The 27,096-nt window shown below is 36.1% G+C and overlaps 3 protein-coding genes across 6 annotated transcripts in view; 1 reads left to right on the top strand and 2 right to left on the bottom strand.

Annotated features, from left to right (window-relative positions):
- phf21aa (PHD finger protein 21Aa) overlaps positions 1-11,832 on the top strand; it is a 37,252-nt gene extending 25,420 nt beyond the window's left edge. For 2 of the 4 annotated variants that reach the window (XM_056461865.1, XM_056461862.1), the window contains 4 exons: positions 2,723-2,745; positions 5,172-5,247; positions 8,225-8,328; positions 8,520-11,832. In XM_056461865.1, coding sequence (XP_056317840.1) covers positions 2,723-2,745; positions 5,172-5,247; positions 8,225-8,328; positions 8,520-9,077 — 761 coding nt within the window. In that variant the 3' untranslated portion in view covers positions 9,078-11,832. Of the gene's footprint in view, positions 1-2,722; positions 2,746-2,856; positions 3,015-5,171; positions 5,248-8,224; positions 8,338-8,519 lie in introns of all 4 variants that reach the window. The other 2 variants (XR_008838091.1, XM_056461864.1) reach the window with 2 other exon arrangements.
- A 103-nt stretch (positions 11,833-11,935) lies between these two features.
- On the bottom strand, positions 11,936-22,458 carry zgc:110699 (uncharacterized protein LOC325371 homolog). Its single transcript, XM_056461866.1, has 7 exons — positions 22,342-22,458; positions 22,065-22,142; positions 21,921-21,977; positions 19,385-19,458; positions 17,731-17,878; positions 17,202-17,295; positions 11,936-13,153 (listed from the first exon to the last, which is right to left on the bottom strand). Coding segments are annotated over exons 1-7 (642 nt in total). The 5' UTR covers positions 22,343-22,458; the 3' UTR covers positions 11,936-12,963.
- A 1,602-nt stretch (positions 22,459-24,060) lies between these two features.
- Positions 24,061-27,056, bottom strand: harbi1 (harbinger transposase derived 1). Its single transcript, XM_056462879.1, has 3 exons — positions 26,996-27,056; positions 24,848-25,539; positions 24,061-24,753 (listed from the first exon to the last, which is right to left on the bottom strand). The coding sequence occupies exons 2-3, from the start codon at positions 25,518-25,520 to the stop codon at positions 24,377-24,379; spliced, it is 1,050 nt and encodes a 349-aa protein (XP_056318854.1). The 5' UTR covers positions 25,521-25,539; positions 26,996-27,056; the 3' UTR covers positions 24,061-24,376.
- Between the last annotated feature and the right edge of the window lie 40 nt (positions 27,057-27,096).

Genomic DNA, 27,096 nt, shown 5'->3' with positions numbered 1-27,096 from the left:
ATGTTTGAAGCATTCCTTTTCAATTCTGCTGGTGTAAAATGAAAACACCTCAGTTGCATGAAACAGTTTTATAGCAGGTTTAGTTTACAAATATTCAGTGAGAATAATATATTTTCACATATCAGTCACCAACAGGTTTATCAATTATAACAGGTCTCTTTAGCTGATGATTTTTTCAGGTCAAAATAATAGGGAACATCATTTTTTAGGAAATGCAATAAGTATGATATTATGTTTTGTAATATAGTGTAGGAAAAGTTTAAGTTCCTAAATAAAAAATGATTTGTACAGATACTTGAAAAAGTAATTAGTAGTATAAATTAGATGTAAAAATACTTTGTTACTGTCGACCACTGCACAGTCCATTCAGATAATTAAATAATTAAAATACTTTAACCATATATTTTTTTCTCAGCCTCATGTTGATCCAAACCTGTATTACCTTCTTTCTTCTGAATCCTTTTCAATTGTTTTGTCCATATATATATATATATATATATATATATATATATATATATATATATATATATATATATAGATAGATAGATAGATAGATAGATAGATAGATAAATAGATAGATAGATAGATAGATAGATAGATAGATAGATAGATAGATAGATAGATAGATAGATAGATAGATAGATAGATAGATAGATAGATAGATAGATAGATAGATAGATAGATAGATAGATAGATAGATAGATAGATAGATAGATAGATAGATAGATAGATAGATAGATAGATAGATAGATAGATATTAGCTGAAGTCAGAATTATTAACCCCTCTGAATTATTTGCCCACCTGTTTATTTTTGAATTTCTGTTTAACAGAGAGAAGATTTGTAACACATTTCTAAATATAAAAGTTTTAATAACTAATTTCTAATAATTGATTTATTTTATCTTTGCTATGATGAGAGTAAATAATATTTGACTAGATATTTTTCAAGATACTAGTATTCAGCTTAAAGGCTTAACTAAGTTAATTAGTTTAAGGTTAGGATAATTAGGCAAATCTGTTTGTTCTGTAGACAATCGAAAGAAAATATAGCTTAAGGGGGCTAATAATATTGATCTTAAAATGACTTTTAAATTGAAATTGAAATTAAAAACTGCTTTTATTCTAGGCGAAATAACACATTATCCAAAAGAAAAAAATCGGAAATACTGTGAAAATTTCCTTGCTCTGTTACCTGTTACACATAATTTTGTATATATATACAGTATATATATATATATATATATATATATATATATATATATATATATATATATATATATAGAGAGAGAGAGAGAGAGAGAGAGAGAGAGAGAGAGAGAGAGAGAGAGAGAGAGAACAAAATATATAATAAATAAATAAAATAAAAGTAACTTTTTTCACTAAAGCTTAATAATAAAACTTTGTGGAATGTTGTCACTCAAAAAGTTACATAAACCAAAAAGTTACACACTGTAGCTTTAAATGTTCAAAGGACTGAAGCCATTTGCTCTAGAAGCATATATATTGCTTGAGGTACTGTAAATATCTGTTATATATCATGTTGATAAAAAATGACAAAATAATTTTCATTAAAGCCAACACAAAATGAAAAAGTTTCTGTCATTTAAACTGGTAGGTTAACAATGGGGTACTTGCACATGGACTTTTAATTTCAGTCAGCCAGCCCCAGGACTTCCGGTGAATTGTCATCCCATACAAAATCGCAGCGTAGATCTGATTTCTTTAAAAAAGCAGCAACCATCACTGCTTTCAGTGATATTTCATATAAAGTGGGTATCAGACCAAACAAGAAGCACTGCATTAAATGATATTTTTCCGTGCCATGTCTTTGAAATATGGAAATTAATTTTACCACTGTATTTTCAAAGGAGTTTCTGCACTAGCCTGCTGCTAATGACGGCGCTTGTTTAAACGGTCTTTCGTCTCTTTTTACACTCCAACAACCAAATGGATGCTTAAGTCTGTTTAACTGATTATGTTTGAATTACATTACAACATTGATGCTGTAAAAGGAACCTAATGAAATTGAAAATAGTCACATAAGGCTTTCACCGGAAGTTCATCATTGACTGAAAAACACTAGCTGTGCATATAGCCCATTGATTGGAAAACTGGCTATAAGTCTCCATCTACTCTACGTTCACCTAGAAAAACGGTTTCTGTTTTTGGATTTCTTTAATAGATTTCACATTTGGGACCAAGTCTCTTGCCAAATCATGTTACGTATTGTTTAGCTGACTTTAGTTCTTTACTACACCTGTTGGTGAAAATGAAAAGGGCTCATTTGAAACAATGTTTTATGTAATTCTGAGACCTTGCTACCTTGTGCATTATAACAGAACTATTAATACTTGTTGATAAAGCCCATCAGTACAGCCATAAATGTGCAATATCTGTTGATGTATGATGCTGCATATTCCCTTTACAGCTCATCTTAACATTTGACAGCAGCTGTGCGAGCTGTAGATGAAAATAAGCTTCTTGATGTCTGGATAAGCTTCTCTAAATGGTTGCCCTCTGATCCTTCTTTGTTATTGGCATTTCTTATCCCCATCTGCCTAAATGTATTGCCTTCTGCCTTTATCAGCTGATCTGAGGCCAGCTTTTGCAAAATGTGTTGTTACCCAGCATGCAGTGCTTCCTTTTGTGATCTAACGTTGCTCTCTCCCTCCCTCCGTCCGCCATCACACCACCCCCACCCGCTCCTTCCTGCTCTCCCAGCCAATGAGGACAGCCTGTCAGAGGTACGCCACACCAATGTTTGTTCTTGCTTTTTTCTTTCCTTTTTCTTTTCTTTTTGTGTTTTGTTTGTCCTTTGTTTCATCTCACCCAGGTCGTCTTTCTAAAAACTGCAGTATTGTGGAGCGGGGGCCCATCCCCCCCAACCACCAGCAGCCATCATTCCACCTCCCCAGATCTCCAGTGGCCCACCACGGGCAGCCCACTCTCCCCTGCCCTCTCACTCACCCCTCCATCACATTCACCCTCACCCTGCCCCAGCTCAGCAGGGGATGTAAGTAGCTGTGAGAGTCCACTACAGTTACTGAGACACAATTCAGACTTCCCCGTTCCAGTGCTCACCGGTGACACCTAGTGGTAGCTGAGGTGAATTAAGGGGCTGGGGTAACTGAGGGGGCTTTAATGTTAGAGATTCATTGCCATTCACTCTCACGCTTCATAATTCTTTTCACTACCCAATGTATTTTTGTCTCAAAAAGGCAGTCTTTATAGGGTTAATTCGTTGCGCTACTCTTGCAGGTTTTGGTATCCGTATAGAGACTCTTAAGAGTAGTGCAGGAATTATATCAGAATGTGGAGACATTTTTAGCTGTGGGTTGCCCCGAGATTTTCCTATGGAGCTTTACAATGGGCTTTTATATGAAAAATACACAATGTTTAATATGATTGTCCTAATATTATACAGGTTCTGATGTAATTCCTGCACCACTCTTAAAGGTGCACTATGTAACTTTTTGCCCACTCAGCTCGAAATTAAATTCAGCACAGCTCTACAGCCATGTAGGGAGCTATATGGCCCGTATTTGGACATTTTTTCCTGTTGAATAAGGGCCTGTTTACACTAATGTTTTAGAATGAAAATGATCCACATCCACACTGACGTTTTACCTAGCATATCTGAACAGCTCTCAGTTCACACTACACTACTGAAAACGCACATCATGTGACCACACACACACTCTGGCATACACTGCAGCGTATGCGCACGTCTGAGTTCCAAGCAGTCAGTGGGTGCTTTGAGCACAGAACCCCAGGTGAGTGCTGTGCACGTCGGACGATTCATCAAAAATCTACCGCGGATCTAATTTCACTATATTTGTTAAACGTGATATTTAAATAATCTTGTCTATATCCAACAACATATTCCCCCAATTTTTTTTTATCTATTACTTGTTCTCAGGTAACGTGTTTTGACAAAGATAAGTTAAAAGCCTATATTCATTTATGTAACCACGTACACTGATTCTGCACATTTGACTGATTGCTTGCCTTTATTTTCAATATTGTATATGTTTTAATAATGGCCATTATTAATTATTAATACTGATATTAAGCAAAAAAGAGGGTATGTTTTGTATTTTTCACTAAAAATTAAAGGAGGCAGTTATGTTATAGGCTCCGTTTTGTTATAAATATGCATACAGTGAAGATGCCGCTCATATAAATATGTAGCTACACAATGACTCAACATTTTTGGTGTCTGTTATGTTGCTAATATCAACGAAAATTGACAGTTCCTTATATCATGTTTTCATTTTATTGTTTAGAAACAGTGTAGCCTGCAGGGTGATGTGAATGAGGTTATAAAGCACACTGTTCCATTTGAAGATTTACCCAACATGTCCTCAGGAGTTTGTTTTCCATATCTAACTTGCGAAGTCTGAACTTACAAGGAAAGGATCCAAGACTGAAATTTCTGTAGGTATTATATTATTGAGGAAACTATTGAGCCCCAATCAGATAGGCGAATGTCTGCAGCCAGCCTCCGTTTTCAGATGTCTTCGCTTTAAAACGAAAACGGCCTCTCAAAAACTCCAGCGTAGGGTGGACAGAATGCGTAACCGTAGCAAAACTTGTGTGTTTTAAAACGAAAACATATTAGTGTAAACGGGGCCGAAAAAGTCATCTTTTAGAGGTCTCATCACCTCTTAAAAAACTATGTTGATTCAGGTTTTATAGCAGACTCTGTTTAGACTTCTTTATTTTTTACAACCAGTGATTGGCCATTTTTATGGTCCATGGTCAGTATTTCTTCTTGTTGTTACAACTAACTTTTAACCTCATGTTACGGCCTCATAGAGGTGTTCTGAGGTCCTATAATTAGTATTCAAATCAGAATCACTTCTTATCTGAACCTAGCATACTTGCATAAATTATTCTTTACAATAAAACATGAGACAGACCTGATAAAATTAGGCCAGAGAGCAATTTTTGATTGATGGAAGTCTGTATTTTTTGTAATTATTATTCATACCAGATATACTAAAAACCAGCGTGACCTAGGTAGCCTCATTACTTCCCACTTCATTTGTTTTCATTATGCATTCATTTTACATTCATTTTGAGTGTTCTTGTTTTTGTGTTCATCACTTTGAATACAGACTGTCAGCACTTGAGTATTTCAGTACCATTCAGTACATGTTTTCCTCAGATTCTCCAGAAGGAAGATGCCATTGAGTGGCCAGGAACTCTTGCTATTGTTCATTCCTACATCTCCTATAAAGCAGGTAAGGGCTTTCATATACAACTAATGCTGTGATGATAAAGTTGCACAGAATGATGATTTGAGATCGCTTTAAAAAAATATCCTAAGTTAGGATTTTAAAAGGGAACAAAGTCTCCTATAATGAGGCTCTTATGAAATGCACCAGTAAATTTCTGATCTGTGGGAAAAACTGTCCTAGAATTATAGAACAAAGCCGTAACCACCCACTTTTTCTGCAGTCTTGCTTCTGGAAGTAATTTCCTTTTATTTTATTCATTCAACTCTGAGATGAATCACAACATTACAAACTTTTTTGACACTTAGGAAAATATACCAAAAGTTCTAGACTGCACTTTTTATGATGTAAAGTCATTTGAAGCGCTTTGATCTGTGGTCAAATCAAAACAACAGTGCAATATCTAATAGCACAAAAATGGAACATTTAATGAGTATAGTTTACCACCTGGAATAATTTGGCAATTAAATTTTTTAATAAATCATGTTTTGTATATATTCAGTCCAAATTAACAGTGCAGTATAAAAAGTGCAGGCTGGCTCAGTGAAAAAGCAGTAGGTGTCACTCATGGAAGGGCAGAAAGAAAGTAATTAACAAAACACAATGGTAATGTGGTATTTGTTTATAAGGATTTTGATAGACCCTATTTGTGTTTTTATCATTATTAATACATGTTTTAAAACATGTATGTTTATTCTGAATTGCTACAATTAACATTTGTCATAATTACCTCTAAGGGTGCTTTCACACCTGTGAATCGATTCATTTGTTCCGAAACCGTGATTAAAATTGTTACAATGTTGCTCTTTGTTCTTGGTGCGATTCGCTTTCACACGGCAAAGTTTCTAAACAGACCAAAAGAGCTAAAACAAGTGACGTGCGAGTAAACGCAATTCAATTCAATTCAATTCCCCTTTATTTGTATAGCGCTTTTACAATGTAGATTGTGTCAAAGCAGCTTCACATAAAAGATCATAGTAAATTGAATCAGTGTCAGTTCAGTTTTCAGACTTTAAGTTCAGTTCAGTTTAGCTCAGTTCAGTGTGGTTTAACAATCACTACTGAGAGTTTAAACACTGAAGAGCAAATCCATCGATGCACAGCTCTACAGATCCCAAACCATGCAAGCTAGTGTTCAGTGGTCCTCACATTGGTCAGAGTTTCACGGTTTATTTTGCAGAGTCCCGCTTAGCTGTCATGCGTCCTTATTTTAATTTAGGATGATGAGCAATAAGACATTATAAGCGAAAAGCTGCACTTTCTTTTTGAATGGTGACACCCACAGATGAGGTAAGACTTTCTCATACATAGCAGTTGGCTTATGCATTATAGGCGTTACATTATAGAGAGAAATAACAGATAAACTAAGACAGCAGTTCGGTTAGTTTTCCTGACAAGAATAAACAGCTTTCTTTAATAGTTCAGCATGCTTTCACTTTCATATTTGACATGAAACACACATTTACAGGTAGGACTGACATCCCACCCTACTCATAATTCTCTCTTCATATAGCCGTATATATGCCTATTACATATCCATGATACACTGTGATATAGCCAGGCTCGGATCGTATCGCTTTCTCACTACAATCGATCCGCTCCAGAGTTCATTTCAATCAAGCAGAGACCACCTCATTCAGGTTTCACATATGCCAAACGAACCGCACTAACTGGGCAAACGAGACAGGTTCTGAAACAAGTCTAGGTGTGAAAGCACCCTAATTCAGTGGTTCTCAATTCCGGTCCTTGTGACCCTGCCATCTCTTTGACACAAGGATCAGTTCATAGATCTCTCAGTTAACGAGTTGATTATCTGAATCAGGTGTGATAAGTAATGCTGAGTTCAGACTGCATGATTTTAAAAATAGTCATGTCACGGATGTTTTCACACTGCATGACTATCTGGGGTAGCAATTTCATCTTTGCTTTGTTTATGCTGCAAGATGGATCAGCGACAGGGGGGTTCACACCCCATAACTTTACAATAGGAAGAATTGCCGACAACTTTGTCCAAACTACGCCTTACAACCAAACTCACGAGAGAACAGACATGATCACTTTCAACTAATCCCCCAACCTCCCGCTGGCCTGCAGATACCCATGCTAGTGGATGCTGCTTTCTCATTGGCTGTAGGTGATCGCCAATGTTATTTTCAATCAGAACACACTTCACATGGCATGATTTGAATCCCTGACAGCTCCAGATATTTACCAGATATTTATATTTGCTGCAGTTTTGTCGTGCAGCATGGGAGAGAAGGTGGATTCGGAAATAAAGGAGTGCTAAAGCAAGAGCCTTTATTCTCTGTGTGTTCGCCATGGTTGAATGAATGAATACTAGAAACCCATAGACCACAAAACATTTTGAAGGGAATGTGGAGACAACAAAATAATAATATTTTTATTACTCATTTATGAGTAGAAATGTCTTTTTTTAATATAGACGCTTGTTGTTTGCAGTGGAAAAGCGGCTTAAGCCGAAGTAAAATGAATGAATGAATTGTTTTCTGGAAAGCTGCTTCTGGCCATGACATGTTCACACCTAAATGGTTTTAAGAGACATGTTTAAGGTATTATATGCAGCATCCTTTATTTATTCCCTTAAGTAAGGCGAGATCTTCCCTTAAGGTTCATACTTAGAGCGAATATGTGCTTAATGCATTATAAAGGTTGAAACATCAGAATCGGTTCTCGTTATCAGCCGATCACCATGACAAGGAATCGGTACTCAGTATCAGCTGCAAAAATCCTGATCGGAGCATCCCTAGTTTTTACAGTGTGAATTGCAATATGCCTATGGCAAGTCCTCATAAACCATATACAAGTGTGCGTAAAGTCTTAGTTTAATAACCCCAGAGCTCGTGGTGCATCTGTTAAGAAAACTTTCCACAGGATTGTTAAATCAATTTCTCTATTGGGAAAATGAATAGGTTTTTGTCTAACTTGTGCATTGAGATTCACATGTACACACATTTCCCTGCAGCTAAAGAGGGAGAAAAGGATCGACTGAAGAGATGGAGTGCAGAGCTGCGTCAGGAGAGAGAAACGCTAGAACATAGAGTCGGACAGCTCAGCAACTCCATAACGGTGAGAGAAGTTCGTATCATCCACTATTCATCTGCACAGTGAGTCATACCACTGAAATTACAAATCTAACTGTGATGCATTAATCCGCCAGAGTTCATTTATTATCCCAGAAGGCCACTATTCCATAACTATATAATGATGAGATTTTGGTCATATGAGTCAGCAGTACTGTGTCTTCTCTCCCTGCACAGAAATGTATGGACAGCAAGAATAACGTACTGGCCCAGCAGAGAGACATGGAGGATTCGCTCGACAAAATAAGAGGCCTGGTGCATCTGATCAGAGGAATCCAGCTGTCTCCTTTCATCTTGGCTAATGGAGAAATGTCCCACATTGGAGCTTCCGAAGCCAGCAGCTCCACTACAGACACAAACAACAACACAAATACCGCAACAAGCTCCTCGGGGGCTACGGTGATAGTCAGAACCCTCTCAAACACAAGCGAAACCTTAAACCAGACCGGCGTGAGTAATAACACGGAAGCTACAAGCGCAAAGTGCGACGAAGGCAGCGAGGAGATCACACAAATCAACAGCATGGCCAGAATCAGGAGCGAACCCACAAATACAAACGCAGCAGCCTTCAGCAATAACAGCAGCAACCAGGCGGTTCTCAGTACCAACGGAACCGTATCCGCAGGGGAGGAGAACACGAAAAAACACAAAAACAACAGTGACCTCAGCGTCATCCCACAGGCCCTCCTCGGCCCCATCGTACCCCTCACAGAAGTGACGGAGGGAGTGAAATAGCATCGAACGCAGTTGGAGCCTACAGCGTGCCAGTTAACAGTGTTGTTGTTTTGTGTCGTCGTTTCATCTCTTGTATCTATGAGGGAAAGAAAATCCATAGTGCCATTTACTACATGCAGGAAGAAGGTTCCTAAAGTACCAGCAATGTGTATGCTAAAGTATGCACACCGAGAAGATTTCTACAAAGAATAATGATATAGAAAAGAGTAATAAAATTTAAAGATATCACACCATTGTGTGCCTGATACAGTTGCCATATAGCACCTCTGAGTGGGAAGGCTTCTGAAGGCTGGATCGGGTGAAGGTCTCGTCCTGCTAGATGAGTAGTGCAGCTTCCTATCAGGTTCCTGTAGCTCCGATCTAAGACATACGATACGACGCGTCTGTTTTTGTCTGTGAAATGCAGCCCAGGTGCAGTCGTTTCGTCTAGTTTTCAGTTGTCGCGTCTCCAGAGGAACATGGAGCGCAAAAACAGGTCTTTATCACACACACACTGACAAGAAACACAGGTCTTCCAGGCGTTCTGCTGGAGGTTTAACTAGTATCATTTGCATTTGTCTATTTTGTGGTGTTTTTAAAGAAAAAAATCGAACATTTCTGTAAATATGTTTTGCTATTTTTTACACATGACCTTATTTATAATTTCCTTCTTATTGAAAAAAAATCCGTAGTTCTGTTCTGCCAAATAATCGATGCCACAGGGAACTGTTCTTTTACGTTACTCTGAACATTAAAATAGATATTTAAGAGTAGTAGAGTAGTATTCGTAGTGTCGGTCCTGAAGTGTCTGTGAGGTAAATTCTGACCATGCCTTATCTACTGAACAGATGTGATTTACTGAGAGCGCGGCTCTCTCTCATCCGTCTCCATTTCCACATCGGTTTGATTATGTTTTTGTTTTTACCCAGACTGTAGCAGGGGTCTCATGCCTTGTCCAATGACTTGCGAGGAATCATGCAGTCAGAAATATCCCATAAAACCGGTGTGCCAGTAACATTATGCTTATGGGCCAATTTAAGGGCTTCTGTTCTGCATTGTTTTAACACACATGGAGTCACTTTACTAGGCGATAATAACACTGTTCTGAAAAGCTGTCCAAAAGCACAACACAGCATGCCTAGTGCAACTGCTCTACCATTGTTTCTTAGAGGCTTTACTTCTTTTTTCGTTTCTCTATCATATCAGAGCTCTTTCTCACCACTGTGTGTTTTACAGTGTGTGACTGCACATGAACAAGCACAGACAAACACGCCAGACCACTTCTAACACCAGAGATTCAGCCGCGGTAGCTTGAACACTGTATCATGTGCCAAGACGACACTTCGTTCATAGTGTTTAAATAAAAATAAAAAAAGCACAAGAAATAATCCAGAAACACAGTGGTGTCAAACACACACGGAGTGAGTCGCTTTTGATAAAAGACAGAAATATCTCCAGTGTTTGTATCTTCGTTTCAGGTTCGTGAGTGTTTTCGATGCTGAACATGCAGCTCTAGCCTGCAGTAGCCTCTGTGTATTGGTTGCCTTAAGTTCTATAGACTATGTTAGGCTGTTTCATTGTAGTGTTATGACTTGTCGGTGTCTTAGAGTGTGCTTTTTTTCTTCCCCCCCTTTTCAGAAACAGAACCTACTTTGTCATCTGGTGTGGTTGTGTTAGTGAGGACAGTATAGCGAATCTGACCACTACACATTAGGAAAGTGCTTTCTGAAGTGCTTGCGTCTTCTGTCAAAACACAATATGAGTTGCTGGTTTTTGTTCACCGTTCTAAAAACTTACTTTTGGTTAAATGATTCTATCCCAGGATGATGACCTGGGTATGTACCCCTCAAATTTAATTTATTCCATTTAGTATTCACATGTTTTGTCTGATAAAAAATTATACTACAACATATTTTGTCACAATTGTGAAAATTCCAAAGTGACACAGGAAAGCTGCGTTCTGTTTGGTGGTTTATTGGTATGTCAGGTTTTCTTGTGCATTGAAAAAAAAAGAAGAAAGAAAAGGGAAAAGAGCCCTTACATAAATGCTCATCAGATGTGACATTTGCAAATGTCATCTCCCGTCTTTTAGGGCCAAGAATCCTAAGGCCAGATGTGGCTAGTAGGACTGACAGTGCTTCTGTGACAGATGTTCTCTGATGAGATAGATGAGAATCTACTGTGTCTCCTCATTCATGTCCCCTACACGCGAGATTTGGGTATAGTGTCCTGAAGTGTGCGAAATCTGATTGTCAGATGTTAAAGTGTTTACTGAGAGCTCAGGCTTTTGTTCACGTTTTCAACATACGCATAATTATGCTTATGAAGAGTCACGTTCTTACACCTCATGCTGTTACCTCATTCAGGTTGATGAAACCCTCAAAAATAAAATCAAGGATGGATTATTGCAAGCTGAATATATCAGCGCGTAATCTAATGTCCTTAACTATAAATTGAGAACACATTTTACATCAATTTGTTGTATTAAAAGTGTCTAGATTCTTTCATAGTTTTTAAAGGGATGTGTATTGCAGTTTTTGTTTCATTTTACTTTTATACATTTTGTATGTTTGGTTTTTTTATTCTTATAATTAATCTTGTGTGTTGCCTGATGTCTGTTTACCTTTTCTCATAGAATTCAAATCCATGTGTAAGTTATTTGAATATATAACTTCATGAATTTTTTCTGTTGAGGACACTGGATATTACTGGAGCATTTGATCAATTTGTATTTATTTATTTTTACCATTTTTGCTAAATAAAATTGTAAATTAAATAGACTGTTATTCCTCTATAGATCAATTTTGCACTGACTTAACAAATAGATATGAGCACTCATATTGATGCACGTTAAATAAAATATTATCCTTACGATAGACTTTCCAATAACCCATTTGAAAACATTTACTTCAGAGTGAACTTTACACTCTTCCAGGACACAGAACGTCTAAAAATGGCAGTCTATAATAAAAACACTAACACCATATAATTTGTTCTGTTCCCTCATGACATTTCAGTCTCGGAGAGGCACATATGAAAATGAAATTGGATCAAAAGAGCATCAAAATATCAAGTCACAAGACACAGATCATCTGCCACATGGTGCATCATCTGCCATTTTAAGCTTGACTTAATAATACTAGACAAGTTCAATCAATCAGAATGAACATGGAGCCTATAAATAAGCACGTATGACTTCTCACACATAAAATTACATTTAGAAACAGAATGAATGTTACACTGGGAGGGCTCTAGTTCAAAGCAGTGAAGGGGATGCAAATGGAGATTAATGTTGAGTGTTAAAAAGATTTTTGGGATTTTAAAATACCAGTTTAAAGCTCAGAGAGGTTGGCTGCTTCCATAATAGCATACTCTCACGAGTGAGTAGAAAGTAATTGGACTTTTCTGTATTTATGTGTGTAATGAGAATGCAAACAGCCGTACTACATATTCACCATTTTGCCATTATCATATTATGACCTATCTCTGCATTTTGCTGACATTTACAAATCTCCTGTGGCCTTAATTGGATAGTAAGTCGTGCACAGTACATTGTAGGTCTTACTTTTGCCAACATTTGATGAATATTGTACATGTATAGGCTACACTTTTCATTTGTGAAAATGAAATTTTACTCTGTAGTAGTGAAGTATGTGAATTAGGAAAGCAGCCACTGACTTCCTACACCGTGTGAAGTTACATTGTTCTCCGACATGTCAGCTTCTTAATGTGGCGTAAATTTAAGGTGGGACTACCTGGTTGTCCAAGCGTCTGTAGTCAGTCATTGCTTCCACATTTCATTTGACGCGGCGCCTTTTTTCTGACTGTCATAAATTCATCATAAAAGGCACTTGTTCTCGTCGGAAATGTAGTCACGCAAGAAAACAGAAGCATTTGGGCTTTCTGGTCACCACTGCATGGTTTTACTCCGAGTGAGTTTGTTTTTGAGCGCGTGCCTCATCTGCAGCATCCGCGAGCGCTTGTCCATAGCCAGCAGGTGGCGCTGAAACTCCTGACGCACTTCACGCACCAGCTGACCAAACGCAGCCTCCACAGACGAAGCGTCCTCTGCTACAGACAGCTCGAAAAAACTGCACCTGCATCACAGGTCACATCTTAAAAAGCAGGACTGGAGGAACTACACAAATCAAGCTCTTGAATAAACATACAGATGCTCTGATTTTACTCCAGTAAAAGTGTCAACGAGATAGAGAAAGAGAAAATTTGCTCACTTTTTGCTCAACCTCAACTGGTTCCAAACATTTGAGTTTCCTTTTTTTGTTGAACTTACAAAGGATATTTTAGAAAATGTTATAAACCTGTAACCACTGAATTCCATAGGAGGGAGGAGGGTTAAAGGTGCAGTATGTAAGTTTGAAACCCAGTGGTTGAACCATGTATTATATTCCTGGATCAAAACAAACGCAAGTGTAGGTTGCCAGATTGAGGACAGTTGCGAGTGATTTAAACTGTGTTCTAAATAAAAGCAACGGCACCTAATAGAAGGAATATTTTCCACATTCAAGGGAGTTTTTGTCCTAACTAACACCTCAAATTGATATATTAGAAACGGTTTCTATTTCTCATAGGTGAACAACAGAAAACTGACAATGATCAACTCAGGTACACCTCATGTGCTTTATTCAGTGTTAAATGCTAACAATGTGACTTTGAATGCCATTTTACATGACATTTATTGCCATACTACTGAAAGCAGCAGGAGATAGTTCACCTCAGATATTGAAATTGAACTTTAGAACTAAACACATGAGTGATTCAGCATGTAGCCTGCATGTAATAATGTTAAAGTGGTTTCATATGTATTCATTAGATTGTAAACCATACCATGTAACCATCATGTAGGACTTTTTGCCGCGTTTTACGACAGGATAGTCCACACACACACGGCTGTAGACTACAGACACCTGCATCGTGAAATGCGGAGGCTTTTTCTTCCATTCAGGATGCGGTATGAACTTCTATTCAAACAATTCTCTTCCAGCAGTTCATAGCTGCATCCAATATCTCGTTTGTCACAGAGGACGTGCATGAAATGTTCGTGATTAAAAGTGAAAGTCCTAAACTGCAGATTAAGTCGACAAATTAAAAATGAAACACCCGAAATTGTATGAAACTCTGGAGGAAATGCGGATTGCGTGGTGACGCAATGACGTTAATTGAATTATGTCAAACTGGATCATGAAAGTAACACTCATAAAGCAACTCATGTAAACACCTTAGTCTTATTATTCTCTTAATTAGATTAAAGCAAATAATTCGATTACTGATGTCCTTGTAAACATAGTCATTGTTAACCTGCTCACCAAATGTTTAGGCTCGTAATGTTTATATTATTTGCTAATTATTAACCTCACGTAGAACTGAATCTGCATCTCATTTCGGAGTCTGCTACTGTCCACCAGAGGTCGCATTTCGGTCACAAGACACAAGCTTTCAGAGCCTTTCTGAATGACTGAATGAATGAAATACGCTGTTTTCCAATAATGCAATCAGGGGTCCATTCTTCATACGTGGATTACTCAACTAGCTGGACGATTGTTATTGTCGATTTGACACGATCCAGGATCGTTTCGTTCTTCAAATCTCTTCCGAGAGTTGTTGTCATAGCAACAGTTCTGGTAGCTCAAACCTGCTAGGAAGCAGGTTTATTTCATGTAAACAGAATTAAATCGGGTCTTTTCAAGCAAAAGTAATACTGAAAGTACGTACCAAATGCTGATATTTTCTTACAGTAGTAATCTATAGATTATATACACTTAGGAAAAAAGTAAAATAGTTTTTTTTAAGTTTATATTTATACATTTATAATAATTAATAATGTTTAATATTAAATAATTAATAATGTTTATGTTTATAAACATATAAGTTTAAAAAAATATATATATATATATAAATAAAACTTAGTAAATAAAAATACAAACACAGGGTGGTTCTCCCCAAGGGGATCAAAGAGAACATTATTAATATGGATTTTTTTTATACAAATCTGTACTATTTAAAGGTACCGATCCAGCTGTAGTACAATTTCAGTAAGATAATAGACATGCACAATATTCAACTGTTTTTTGTTTGTTTTTTATAAAGGAGTAATAATTTATGCAGTTATGCATGTTTTGACAGCTAATATGACGGTGATTTGATGCTTTGCAAAAGTTGCAGACACCATTACCAAAATCAAAATGCTTTTTTGATGCAAAATTAATTTAAATTCCTTACGCCGATTAAAAAACTAAAATAGGCCTAAGCTATAGTAAAGAAAATACGATCTAAAACGTAAAACTAAACAAATTGCTAAATACTCTCGTCACATGAAAGTATAAAGGATGCAGCCCACAACACATGTGTAAAGTTATTGCGGATCATATTTACCAAACCATTTACTATTAACGAATTTTATAGAATTTTGCTCACATGGATAATTGAATATTAATCATATGATGTAATTATGCTGCTCAGCCATCAGCCAATCATTGCATTGCTGATCATGATTTCGAGGATCGATAGATCTGTCCTTCACAACACACGCAGCGATCTCAGATCAGTTCATCCAGACATTTTAATCTGATTCGCGAACTTGTGTGAAGAACCAAAATAGCCAGAGATCAGTTCTCAAGAGTAAAAGATCCAGGATCTGCCAAATCATCTTAGATCATTTAAGCGAGGTACAAAGAACGGACCCCTGGGCTGCTGAAATATAATTGGGTAAACTGGCATTGGGCAGGTTAAAATGACCAAAACAAAGACAGAGGTTCCAGCACTTAACAGACATTTTCAAAGCAGAATATCTGACTTCAGCATTGTTTTTCAGATAAACAAGAGTGTTCACTTGGCATGATTCTTAATTATCTGCAAACTTATTATACTATTTTTATGCTTTAGAAGAGTCAAAAACTTTCATACAGCACCTTTAAGTAATGGGCTACTATAAAAGTCAATAGCTATAGGTTTCTAACATTTTTCAATGTAACTACTTTTGAGTTCAACAAAAAAAGGAAACTTTGTTTATGTCAATTGAAGGATGAGTAAGAAGAAGAATTTTTAAATTTAGGTTTTACTTGAGTCAAATGTACAAAAATATAGGATTAGTACTTGAACTTTACATACTTATGTAGTCAAAGTATCTAAAATACTTATTCATCCATTTATTTATTTGTAAGAACATATTTTAAATTTTCAGTAATAAATACTTTTGGGTATTTAATCCTTCAAGTGTGCAAACAAGTAAAAATTACATTTAATTATATCACATAAAAACAGACGTGAGAAAACAAAGTGTTTAACATGTAACAAATATAAACATACAATATAAAAACAGACATTACTCGTGACAAATCATGACAGCATTTTAAAATTAAGTTAGATATCAAGTTAACTCAAACTAATAAGCTTGTTTACAAATCAGACACGGTTATCATATCTCTGTGTGGGTCAGTTTCCCCAGTTCAAAGTAACAAAGAACTACATTATTTTATGACACGCAGTGAAGTAAAACTAAAATGTTTTGGACGTTGGAAATGTAGTAATGTAGCAGCAAAATAAAAGTGCACACTCTTCCAGGACACAGAAAATCTAAAAATGGCAGTCTATAATAAAAACACTAACACCATATAATTTGTTATGCTACCCCATGACATTTGAGTCTCAGAGAGGCACATATGAAAATGAAATTGGATCAAAAGAGCATCAAAATCACAAGATACAGATAAAGTCAGAGAAGTAGATTATCTGACATTTTAAGCTTGACTTAATATTAATACAAGCTCAATATAGTTAAGTAATAAAAAAACATAAGAATTAAAATAGCATAACTGATTATATTATAGATGATACCAGATTGTAAATTTTAGATTGTCTTTACATATTCATTATATTTTTGATTATGTAATTGAATTGAATTGTAACATTGATGGCCAATATTGTGCAAATATCCCATTCGGAAGTTAATATATTATACAATTAAATATTATTATTGACAAATTATAGTTATATAGTATTAATGACATTAACATATTACTATTAACATAAAACAATTACCCATTTCTATGGTTTAGCAATTAGATTGTATTAATCTATCTGTATGATTAATTAAAACTGCTGTTATCTATGAGAGCAAAGCATACTGACCTCAGATCAGAAGCTAAAGCCTGTCCCTCATCTGTCCTCACAACTCGGCCGTTCTCCATGTCACATTTATTGGCAACGACAACCGTTGGAATACCTGTAAGACAAACACACACACACACACAATGATGTAATGGATGCTGTAACTCTGAAGGAGAACAGACTACCATTAAAATGACAGTACCTGGTGATAGATGGTATAATAAAGGACTGCAGTGTTGTGATACTCTCTCTCTCTCTCTCTCTCTCTCTTTATCTCATTCCACGAATCTGTCTGTCATTTACAAACTCACACTTACAGGCTGCAGTGTACTATATTAAGAGTTCGTGCCTGAGGTGAAATCTCTGAACTGAGACCAATTAAGGCAGCCTGAGTCACACTGATGGATAACAGCGCTATTCGCTATTCGGAGGGCCTGTACACATAAACATGACTGCTTGCGGTAGCACTAATAACAGAACAGGCTTGCCTTTTGTGCTCAGTCACTACATTGTGATGGTGATCATTCACAACAGTCTTGATTGGCCTTACCGAGCGTTTGCTTAACGTGGTCAATCAGTCTCTTCAGACGTGACACGGCCTCAAAACTGCTGCGATCCGTCACCGAGTACATAATGAGAAACCCATCACCCCATTTAATAGAGCTCTCCAGAGAGGACGCAGCAGCTCCGACACAGTCCTGAACACAAACAGATTCACACATTTAAATAGTTTGCATGAATGTGTGCGATGGAGGTGACGCACATCTAGACGCGATCCTGAAAGCAATTCCAGAGCTGAAAGTATGTGAATTAAATCCACACACCCCAAGCCTCCCCCTTCTCAAATGCAATGGAAATTGTATTCTTTCAGTGTTCAGTCCATACAATAGAAGTCAATTGAGACCCCACAGACTTTGTATTGGAAAACACAATCATGATGTGTTTCAGTATATAGACAGAATCGTTCTGTGAGAAAGAAAGTCATGCAGGTTTGGAACAACATGAGTTTGAGTAAATGGCAGAATTTTACTTTTTTGGGTGAACTAACATCTGATTTATTTCATCGGATAATTATAGGGTTGTACGATTTACCAGTACTATGGTAGTATCATGATACTATGGCTCCAAAATAGTGGTGGTGCCACTGTAGTTTGTAAACGGCAGTATCGTCATTAACGGTCTATCTACAATAGGTATTGTTGCATGTGGAAAAGTCACTAAAATGCTCACACGTTTGTGCAACAATAGACCATTTTATTTTACTAATGTGTGAGGAGCTCTTTAAAGTTGCACGTTTTCTGACGTTTTAAACGCACACATAAATCAGTTCATTTCTGTTCCTGTCAATATGATTTTATAGCTACAACAACTGCAACAATCTCTTAAAAAGAACGACTCACAAAGTGAAATTTTGAATTACTTTTGGATTGTTACATGATAAGACGGAAAAAGCAAATACAACAGATGGAAAGACCCAAAATAGCAACATTGAAACAATTCATGACCACTTCATATTGCCTAATTTTGTTGGAAAAATGCTCTTTTTGTAACAAATTTCCTTTGGTGTAATTTGTATCTTTATTTTAATGTATTTTTTGTTGGTCAGTTATCTACAAAATAAACAAAAATATCTAATACATTTTAGGTGGCGTGCAAATATTACCTTTTTCAATAATAAAGCAATTATGAATTAAATTCAAGTAGACCTATTATAACATCTAAAATATAGTATTTCTGGCAATTTTCTTTATAATTATCGCAATACTATTTGGTATCGTGACACTTCAGCTGGTATAGTATCGTAAAATGAACTAATGGTATCACGACAACCCTAGATCATTAGTATAATCTGAACAGGTTATGTCAGATAAGAGAGCTGTCCAAAATATCTCTGCTGCACTCACACAGATGGTGCTGCTTTGTCCTGATCCTATGAATTAACAAGTGCTGCTCTACTGTGTAACACAATCAGTGGCGGGCGGGCTGTTAAAGCCACTCCGCCAGCCTGAGATTCAGTAAAGCAGACATGAAAGGAATGGAATGGTTCAGAGAGTCCTGTGTCTCATCAGCCATTTGACAAGGCAAGATCGTCCTTTTGTCTTTTTTTTTTGAGTCTGTGGATAAATATGCCTGTAAAACAGAGTGTCTCTTAATACATCAGAGCAAAAATACAACACAAGAATATATACTGGGAGATGCTGTACCTTATTAACAGTGTCCAAAATCTCCAGCTCAATCGCCTCCTTGTCCACTATTTTCTGACACCTGTAGTTGACCTCTAAAATACACGAAAGGTATATGCATCATGCCTTCTGCTATCTTTGGTTGTTGTACAGAGAAGATGAAGTTATGTTTAGTTAACAGAGCATTAGTGTGCATTAGACAATGTTGATAATCAGTAATTCGATACATCGTGATAATGACCACTTCAAAATACAGTGAATAATTATTTATTATTTAAACCTTTAGAAGAATATTCATATCGTTTTATTATTCACTGTATATTTAATTATATATATATATATATAAGAATTATTAGCCCCCTGAATTATTAGCCACCCTATTTAAATTTTCCGCCTATTTCTGATTACCAGAGTGAAGATTTTTTTCAATACATATCTTTACCATGATGACAGTAAATAATATTTGACTAGATATTTTTCAAGACACTTCTATACAGCTTAAAGTGACATTTAAAGGCTTAACTAGGTTAAGGCAAGTTATTTTTAAATGATGGTTTGTTCTGTAGACTATCGAAAATAAGCATAGCTTAAAGGGGGTTAATAATTTTGACCTTAAAATGTTTTTTAAAAAATTTAAAAATGCTTTTTATTCTACATGAAATAAAAGAAATAAGACTTTCTTCAGAAGTAAAAATATTATCAGACATACTGTGAAAATGTCCTTGCTCTGTTAAACATCATTTGGGAAATATTTAAAAAAGAAAAAAAAATCAAAGGGGGGCTAATAATTCTGACTTCAACTGTATATAATTTTATATTTATTTTGTTTTGTCGTAAATTTAATAGGGATTGTATTTTCAAACATTAACATAAAGGTTCCACATGATTATCTGGGCTACGACATTAAAAATAAGTATAGCCCTGTTGTTTGTTAACTCTGTACTCTGTAAAGCTCTATTTGTTATCCATTAATTTGACTACAGTCAGTGTAATGACAACTACTAAAGCAAATTATTAATACAAATAAATATAAATAATAAAAAATATGTTTTTTAGCTAATGCCAAAATAACACAGATTAAAAGTTATAATTGTTATGTTGAATTGAGTAAATAACCAATACAATTGTGTCAGGCCCGTAGCCAAGGGAGGTTTGATTTCACTGACAAATGTCCAAAATTTGTCCCATATATGAGCTCATTTGTCCTATTTTGACTGCTATGCCATCGAAAATAGTGAAAATAACCCATCGAAAAAGGTTTTAAGACCAAGTGAAGTCCTCTGTTGGCTGTCGCTTCGGTGTGACCTCAGCTAATCAATTTTGGCCAGTGCACACAATTATAGAGTCTAACATCCAACTGTGCAAGAAAACAAACAATCTGACATAAGTGAAGTCTTTTTTCACTACTGTATTGTTTTTAAATAGAGTAAATATTTTACAAATAACTTTTATTCTACATCTTGGACCTTATTCTTGAAACAAAAAATGACCAATGAAAAGGTGTGAAGCATCAAAAGTGACCGATATTAAATTAATTTGAATACTATTTTGGCTATTGTGGTTATTCTTGAATTTTCAAATTAACTTTTTTTTGGTAATGACAACCATCCGGCAATCTATTTCAGCTAAAATAGTGATAAAAATGTCACTAAAATGCAGTATTTAAATATCACAATTAAATAGTAGCCTAAACGAGGCCTATAACCACAAAAAGGTCCACTTTTTGAGAAAAAAGAACCACCCCTTTCAACAGGCTGGCTATGGGCCTGTGCAGGGGCGGACTGGCCATAGAGAGCACCGGGACATTTCCCGATGGCCTGACGGACTATCTGCCACCCCCAACTAATTACACTTTATTGTAAAGTGTTGAATATTGTACTTTATAATCCTTTTGCAATTAAATTAGTTTAACATTTTTATTTACTCTGAACATGTATTTACAATAAAGCATGCTACACTTATTGTGTTATTATACCTGTTGAAATGCACATTTTTGAAGCTTAGGTCAATATCATGATAATACATTATAAACGCTTCAGCAATTAACCAGAACATGAACATTTGATACTATCATAAGACTACACTGTAAAAAATTAAATATATCTGTAAATTGACAGTTTTTCATATTTTGTGATTCATGAGTTTTTTTCTTCGCTTATTTATGCTTTTGAATTGCATTATGGGATCTTGATCTGTCCTCCAAAAGCTTTTGATCTTAAAACATTTGAAAAGGTGATAGTGACATTTTAAATAGTTTAAAGTGATATATTGTCTGGGTTGGCGTTGTAAATTACAGCACAAAAACCTGGAAATAAGCTGCCAATACATTTTCTGTTATTTTACAGACTTAGTTCTATTTATTATATGAAATGTAAATTAAAAAAATATCTCTCTAAAATGTCAAAGGTTATTTTGTTAAACTGTAGAGATGAATTTTCAATATGAAAAGTGGACAGAGCAGAGATAAAACTCCCATAATGCAATTCACAACCGTAAATAAACTGAAAACAACCTAAAAACAGTACAGCGTGGTGTGTGTGTATTTCATCATTCTTACCCCTTTTATGTTCATACTCTCCGATGAAACGCCTGGTAATGAATCTGACACACAGAGCTGAAGTTAAAAAGAGAAAAACAGTACAATAATACTCATCAAGACCAATCAATATCCATTAAACACAGTAATCCACTGCAGTGTTACCTGTCTTGCCACAGTTATCTCTTCCCAGCACCACGAGCTTCGCCCTCAGCATCTTCCGTACAGACTCTGACATGGTCACTGTGGACAATATTATTCATGAATAACACTCCTGGAGACGGTATGAGACCAAATAAAATATTGTTTTTAAGCAGTATCTTCTCTAGTTAAGCGAGTCTGTAATTAACGTTAAAGGTGATGCGGTAGAAATGAGAACAGCTAGTTCAAAGTAGGCTACTATGTAAAAAAAAATTAAACAAAGTTGCCAAAAAATACTTACTTTGCTCCCGAAAGTTGCTAAGCAAGCAGACTGTACATCATAGCTCCAGTGAAGACTCTGGCGGAGATCATATGCTGCAGACTCTGCTGCTCTGCGCGTCTCCGTCTGTCTGCTTTTAGTAATGATATTAGGGGTAGCGCGCGCGCACCGCGGACAGCACGTCATTGTTCAGCGCGCTCTCTCTTCTTATTCCACAAATTCATCACTGGGCTCGACCGAGAGACTCATTAAACAACCTGATGATTTATCGCCTTTGACAGTGGAGCCTCCGGAGCAGCAGAGACAGTCTACTTAGTCTTGCCGCCAACAAAACCATTAATTAACCCGGGCTAAAATTAAAAGCTTTATATTCTTGTCCTGATATATCTTTCACTCAGACTAAAGAGCATCAGTGGAGACCTTTGAGGACCAAACTCTTACTAGGTGAGTGTTTCTAATGAAATGAACTAAAAAGAACATTTTGATCTGAATGGAGATGGACTCATAAATAACTAGCAGGAGGTTTGCTTTTGTTTTGTCAGCAGTTAATAGCAAGTTTAGAAGCAAACTTCCTACATTAAGAATAGTCTGAGAGGGGCTTTTTTTCACCTCCCTTTTCGTATCTTATTTCCTCTTTCTAAAAGCTACCTCTCATCTGGCCTGCCTCCCCCTGAAATGTGTGATGTTTTTGTATGGTCGGAGGGGTCTAATTTCGCTACATGTAAAATTGTATGTGACAAATAAATGCTTATCATCATCATCTCATCATCATCATCATCATCAAATGATACACCTGTCATAAATGCAGCAACACTATGGTTGAAGTGCTATTTGTTGATTCAATTTTACATGTCCAAGATTTTAAGTAAAATATTTAAAAGCAGGTCCATAGTCCATAGAAAGGGTGGTTCTTTTTTACCAAAAACTGGACCTTTTAGGGGTTATTCGCCTCATTTTCTTTTTAATTTTGAGATTTAAATCCTGCATTTTTGTAACATTTTAAGCACTACTTTTAGCTGGATTAGCTTGTTGGTGGTCATAATAACCACGTGTTGATGTACCAAAAACATTTCATAAATATTTAGAACAAAGAGCCATGAATGAATACTTACTTTGAAAATACAAATGTATCATTAGAAAAAAATAGGAATCTATTATAAGTATTATAAGTTAAAAGTTTTAAATTAAAAACTGTGGCCTATTGCCATTAAAAATAACTGGCCAGCCCATTCAACTTTCCTCAGTCAGAATTTGGCCCTTTGAATAATAAAAATTAAAACATAATAATAATAATAATAATAATAATAATAATAATAACAATAATAATAATAATGTAGCGCTTTAGCCAAAATAGTATTTAAATTAATTTTAATGTGGGCCACTATCGGTGCTTCATAACTTTTTATTGGTCATTTTTGTTTAAAAACAATACAGTAGTAAAATATGACTTCTCTTACGTCAGATTGTTTGTTTTCTTGAACAGCTGGATGTTGGACTCATTAAAAATAATTGTTTGCATTGATCAAAACTGATTAGCTGAAGTCATACAAGAGCGACAGACAAGGATTCTTGGTCTTAAAACCTTTTTCGATGGGTTATTTTCACAATTTATGATGGCATAGCAGTCAAAATAAGGGTCAAATTTTGGACTTTTGTCAATGAGGGGTGGGTCTTTCAAACCACCTGAACCCCCCTCCCCCTCTGCCTACAAGCCTGAAAAGGAAATTAAAACGACAATCATTTGTGTTAAAAGCCCATGTCTTTAATTCCTAAAGTATCCCAGTAACCAATACAAAGTACAAATAACAAAAAAAAATCTGAGTTTCCCTCCATACACACAAGATCAGTGATTACCTCTTCAGTTTGCAAGCTATTATTAAAAATATTACCTTCAGAGTTGCAAAAGGAGACAAAAGTCATACACAAGTTTAAAAGGACATGATGGTGAGTAAACAACACAAATTTCATCCTTTATCAAAATGTTAGCATACAGGAAGACGTCAGCATGGCATGTGTATCATTACACTTATTTCATTGTGAATCCTACATTCCCATCCTAGCTGAAATGATTCTGGATGAGTTCCTGTCGAACTCTCAGAGCCTCTGGGTCATCGGTGTCGGATGGATCGATATCTTCCCCTGATTGGTCGGTGGCCTCTGTCCTCTCAAAGGTCCAGGCATCAAGGCCGGACTGCAGGGAAATGTTATGCAGCACACAACAGGCCTGAATTATATGAGAGCATTTCCCTGGGGAATACTGCAGGTAACCCTTCGCCCCATCCAGACACCGAAAACGTGTCTGAATGGCTCTAAATGTCCGGTCTACAATCTCATGCGTTGTTGTGTGAGCCAAATTATAGCGGTAGTCAGCAGGAGACTCTGGACTCTGCACTGGAGTCATCAGCCACTTCTTTAGAGGATATCGGTTGTCACCTACATCAAAGGTGAGAGACAGGAAAAAAAAACTCAGATGTAGACTAAATCACAGGATTCTTTAGCAATATCAAGAAAAGGTTGCAGATCTCACCTAAAAGCCAACCATCATCATCATTCTCTTGCTCTTCAAACAGCTTTGCCACATTGGACTGCTTAAAGACCGCTCTGTCTGTTAAACTACCTGGCCAATGTGTCTCAGCACTCAACAGCAGTCCTCTGGCATCACATACTAACTGGCAATTGATTGAGTGAAATCCCTTTTTATTTACAAAGGAAGAGTCATCCGCATTGGGAGCTTTAATGGCTATATGCGCACAGTCCACTACTCCCATCACATTAGGTATTCCTGCTATTCGGTAAAACTCATCTTTAGACTGCTGCTTGGTGGTCTCATCCCTAATGAAGCCGATGAACTCTGGTGCTTTCTCGATCAGAGCTTTGGTGACGTTAGAAACGCAGCGACTCATGGAGGCCTGGCTGATCCCGATTGCGTCTCCCATCTTACTCTGGAAGGAGCCGGATGTGTAGAATCCCAGGGCTGCTAGTATCTGAACATCTGGGCTAATTGCTCGTGACCTCTGTGTGCGTCTCAACAAGCTGTCCTTTAGCAGTTCCACCAGGTAATAAATGAACTCACGTGGGAAGCCAAATGTGTTGAGCAGAAAGTCATCCGACACGGTCTCAATATCAAATCGATCGAGAGTTTTGTGACCACGACCATGCAGAAGCAGGTCACAGTCTAGGATTGCAATAGAGAGTGCCATTCCACACACTCTGGAGGATCTGTGGACAAATGACACACGTGAAGAGCAGTGAATGTCATGTAATGTCATGGTAATAATGAAACCAGGATATATACACAAATATATTACTAGGTCAAAGGTTTTCAATATTTTAGACCCATAAATATGATCCTCCATGTTTGAGGAACCACATCTATATATTTCCTTGTATGAAAACATTTAATGTGAAAATTTAATTTATTTAAATGCAACAAAAGTTATTAATTAGAAAATATTTAGTTTCTATTAAGTGACATTATTGTTTTATTACTCTTTATAGTACTGTTTATTCATTAAATCAGATTTTTATTAATTTTAACCTAAATACCTTGTATTTCTTTTCTTCTTTTGTTTAAACTCGTTTGTTGTTGTCTTTTGTTAAAGTATTCATTTTGAATCTTATTGCTGTATTTTATACTTTATCATTTTATAAATGTTACATAATTGAATCAAATTAGTTTTATTTTAATTCCTTTTATTTATTTAATCAATTTTTAGAAATTATTTTGTATTATACTGTTATTGTATTAATTTATTTTAAGTAATTTATTTTTTTTTAGTTTTTCAGGCTTTACACCAGGGGTGCCCTAACAATTTCGGAAGGGCCAAAAGCCAAATATCATTAAGAGCCATAGGCTGAATATAAATAAACCAAGCTAGATCACATTAAAGTTGCCATGGGTAATTTCCTAATTTATTTCATAAGATTTAAAAGTAAATATAAAACATTACTTTAAATCATATTAACTAATGCAGTATAACATTTAAAATGATAACTTACTGCAATAATAACATAAACATTCATATTTATAACACAGTAGAGTTCAATGGTAAATACACGAAGCAGAATCTGTCTTTGCCTTGATTTGATCTGTTTTGGTACAGTATGTACATTTAAACTAAATCTGATTAATTTACATTGTTTAATTAAAACATTTCATTTCAGTTAGACTTTTTAAACAATAAAACAAAAGGTTACATTAGATTTGAAATGACAAATTCTAAACCATGCTTATGCCCATCAGTGTCTCTTCTCAGATGGCCAAATCAAAGTTTACTGTTGGCCAACTTTGGGCATCCTGCTTTACACAAACCCCCTATCACCCATGGCTTGAAAATGTTTGCACCAGGCTACATTTTAGCAATACATACGAACCAGTAACCCAAGCAGTGCACTTAATGCAAATGGTATAGCATGCTAAATGTTTCTACATCTGCACTATTTTCTTCAGTGTGTGTCTTCTGTTTTACACAAAAACACTAACGTTATTTATCTCAATTAAACTAAACAACAATCCAGTTTCTCGCCTGGTTTACGAGCTCGGCTATTTTACAGAAGGCCGAACGCTATCAACTCTTCATTCACTTTAAGTAACGTTGAACAGAACATGCTTCTATTACATAACCATAGAAGTATAGGAAACACTCTGTTTGATTAAAAGTGAATAGATCGTTACCAGCACCAGCGGTTGTTTGTGTACGCCGACATTAAAACACGACGTCATAACCATAACAAATTTTCCGTTAAAGGTCTGCACTTTCGACATTTATATAAGGC

The sequence above is a fragment of the Danio aesculapii genome, chromosome 7 (genome assembly GCF_903798145.1).
Source record: "Danio aesculapii chromosome 7, fDanAes4.1, whole genome shotgun sequence".
Taxonomy (NCBI): Eukaryota; Metazoa; Chordata; class Actinopteri; order Cypriniformes; family Danionidae; genus Danio; species Danio aesculapii.
Note: the sequence above shows the minus strand (reverse complement) of the source record. Positions and strands in the feature narration are given on the sequence as shown.

What these genes read in the sequence shown, in the direction of transcription:
- zgc:110699 (XM_056461866.1), bottom strand. An exon ending in AGATAACTGTGGCAAGACAG is followed by an intron (nt 21,978 to 22,064) that starts GTAACACTGCAG and finishes TTTTAACTTCAG; the next exon opens with CTCTGTGTGTCAGATTCATT. An exon ending in AGAGTATGAACATAAAAGGG is followed by an intron (nt 19,459 to 21,920) that starts GTAAGAATGATG and finishes CGTGTATTTTAG; the next exon opens with AGGTCAACTACAGGTGTCAG.
- harbi1 (XM_056462879.1), bottom strand. Translation starts at nt 25,520, where the DNA reads ATGGCACTCTCTATTGCAATCCTAGACTGTGACCTGCTTCTGCATGGT. An exon ending in TGATGATGGTTGGCTTTTAG is followed by an intron (nt 24,754 to 24,847) that starts GTGAGATCTGCA and finishes CCTTTGATGTAG; the next exon opens with GTGACAACCGATATCCTCTA.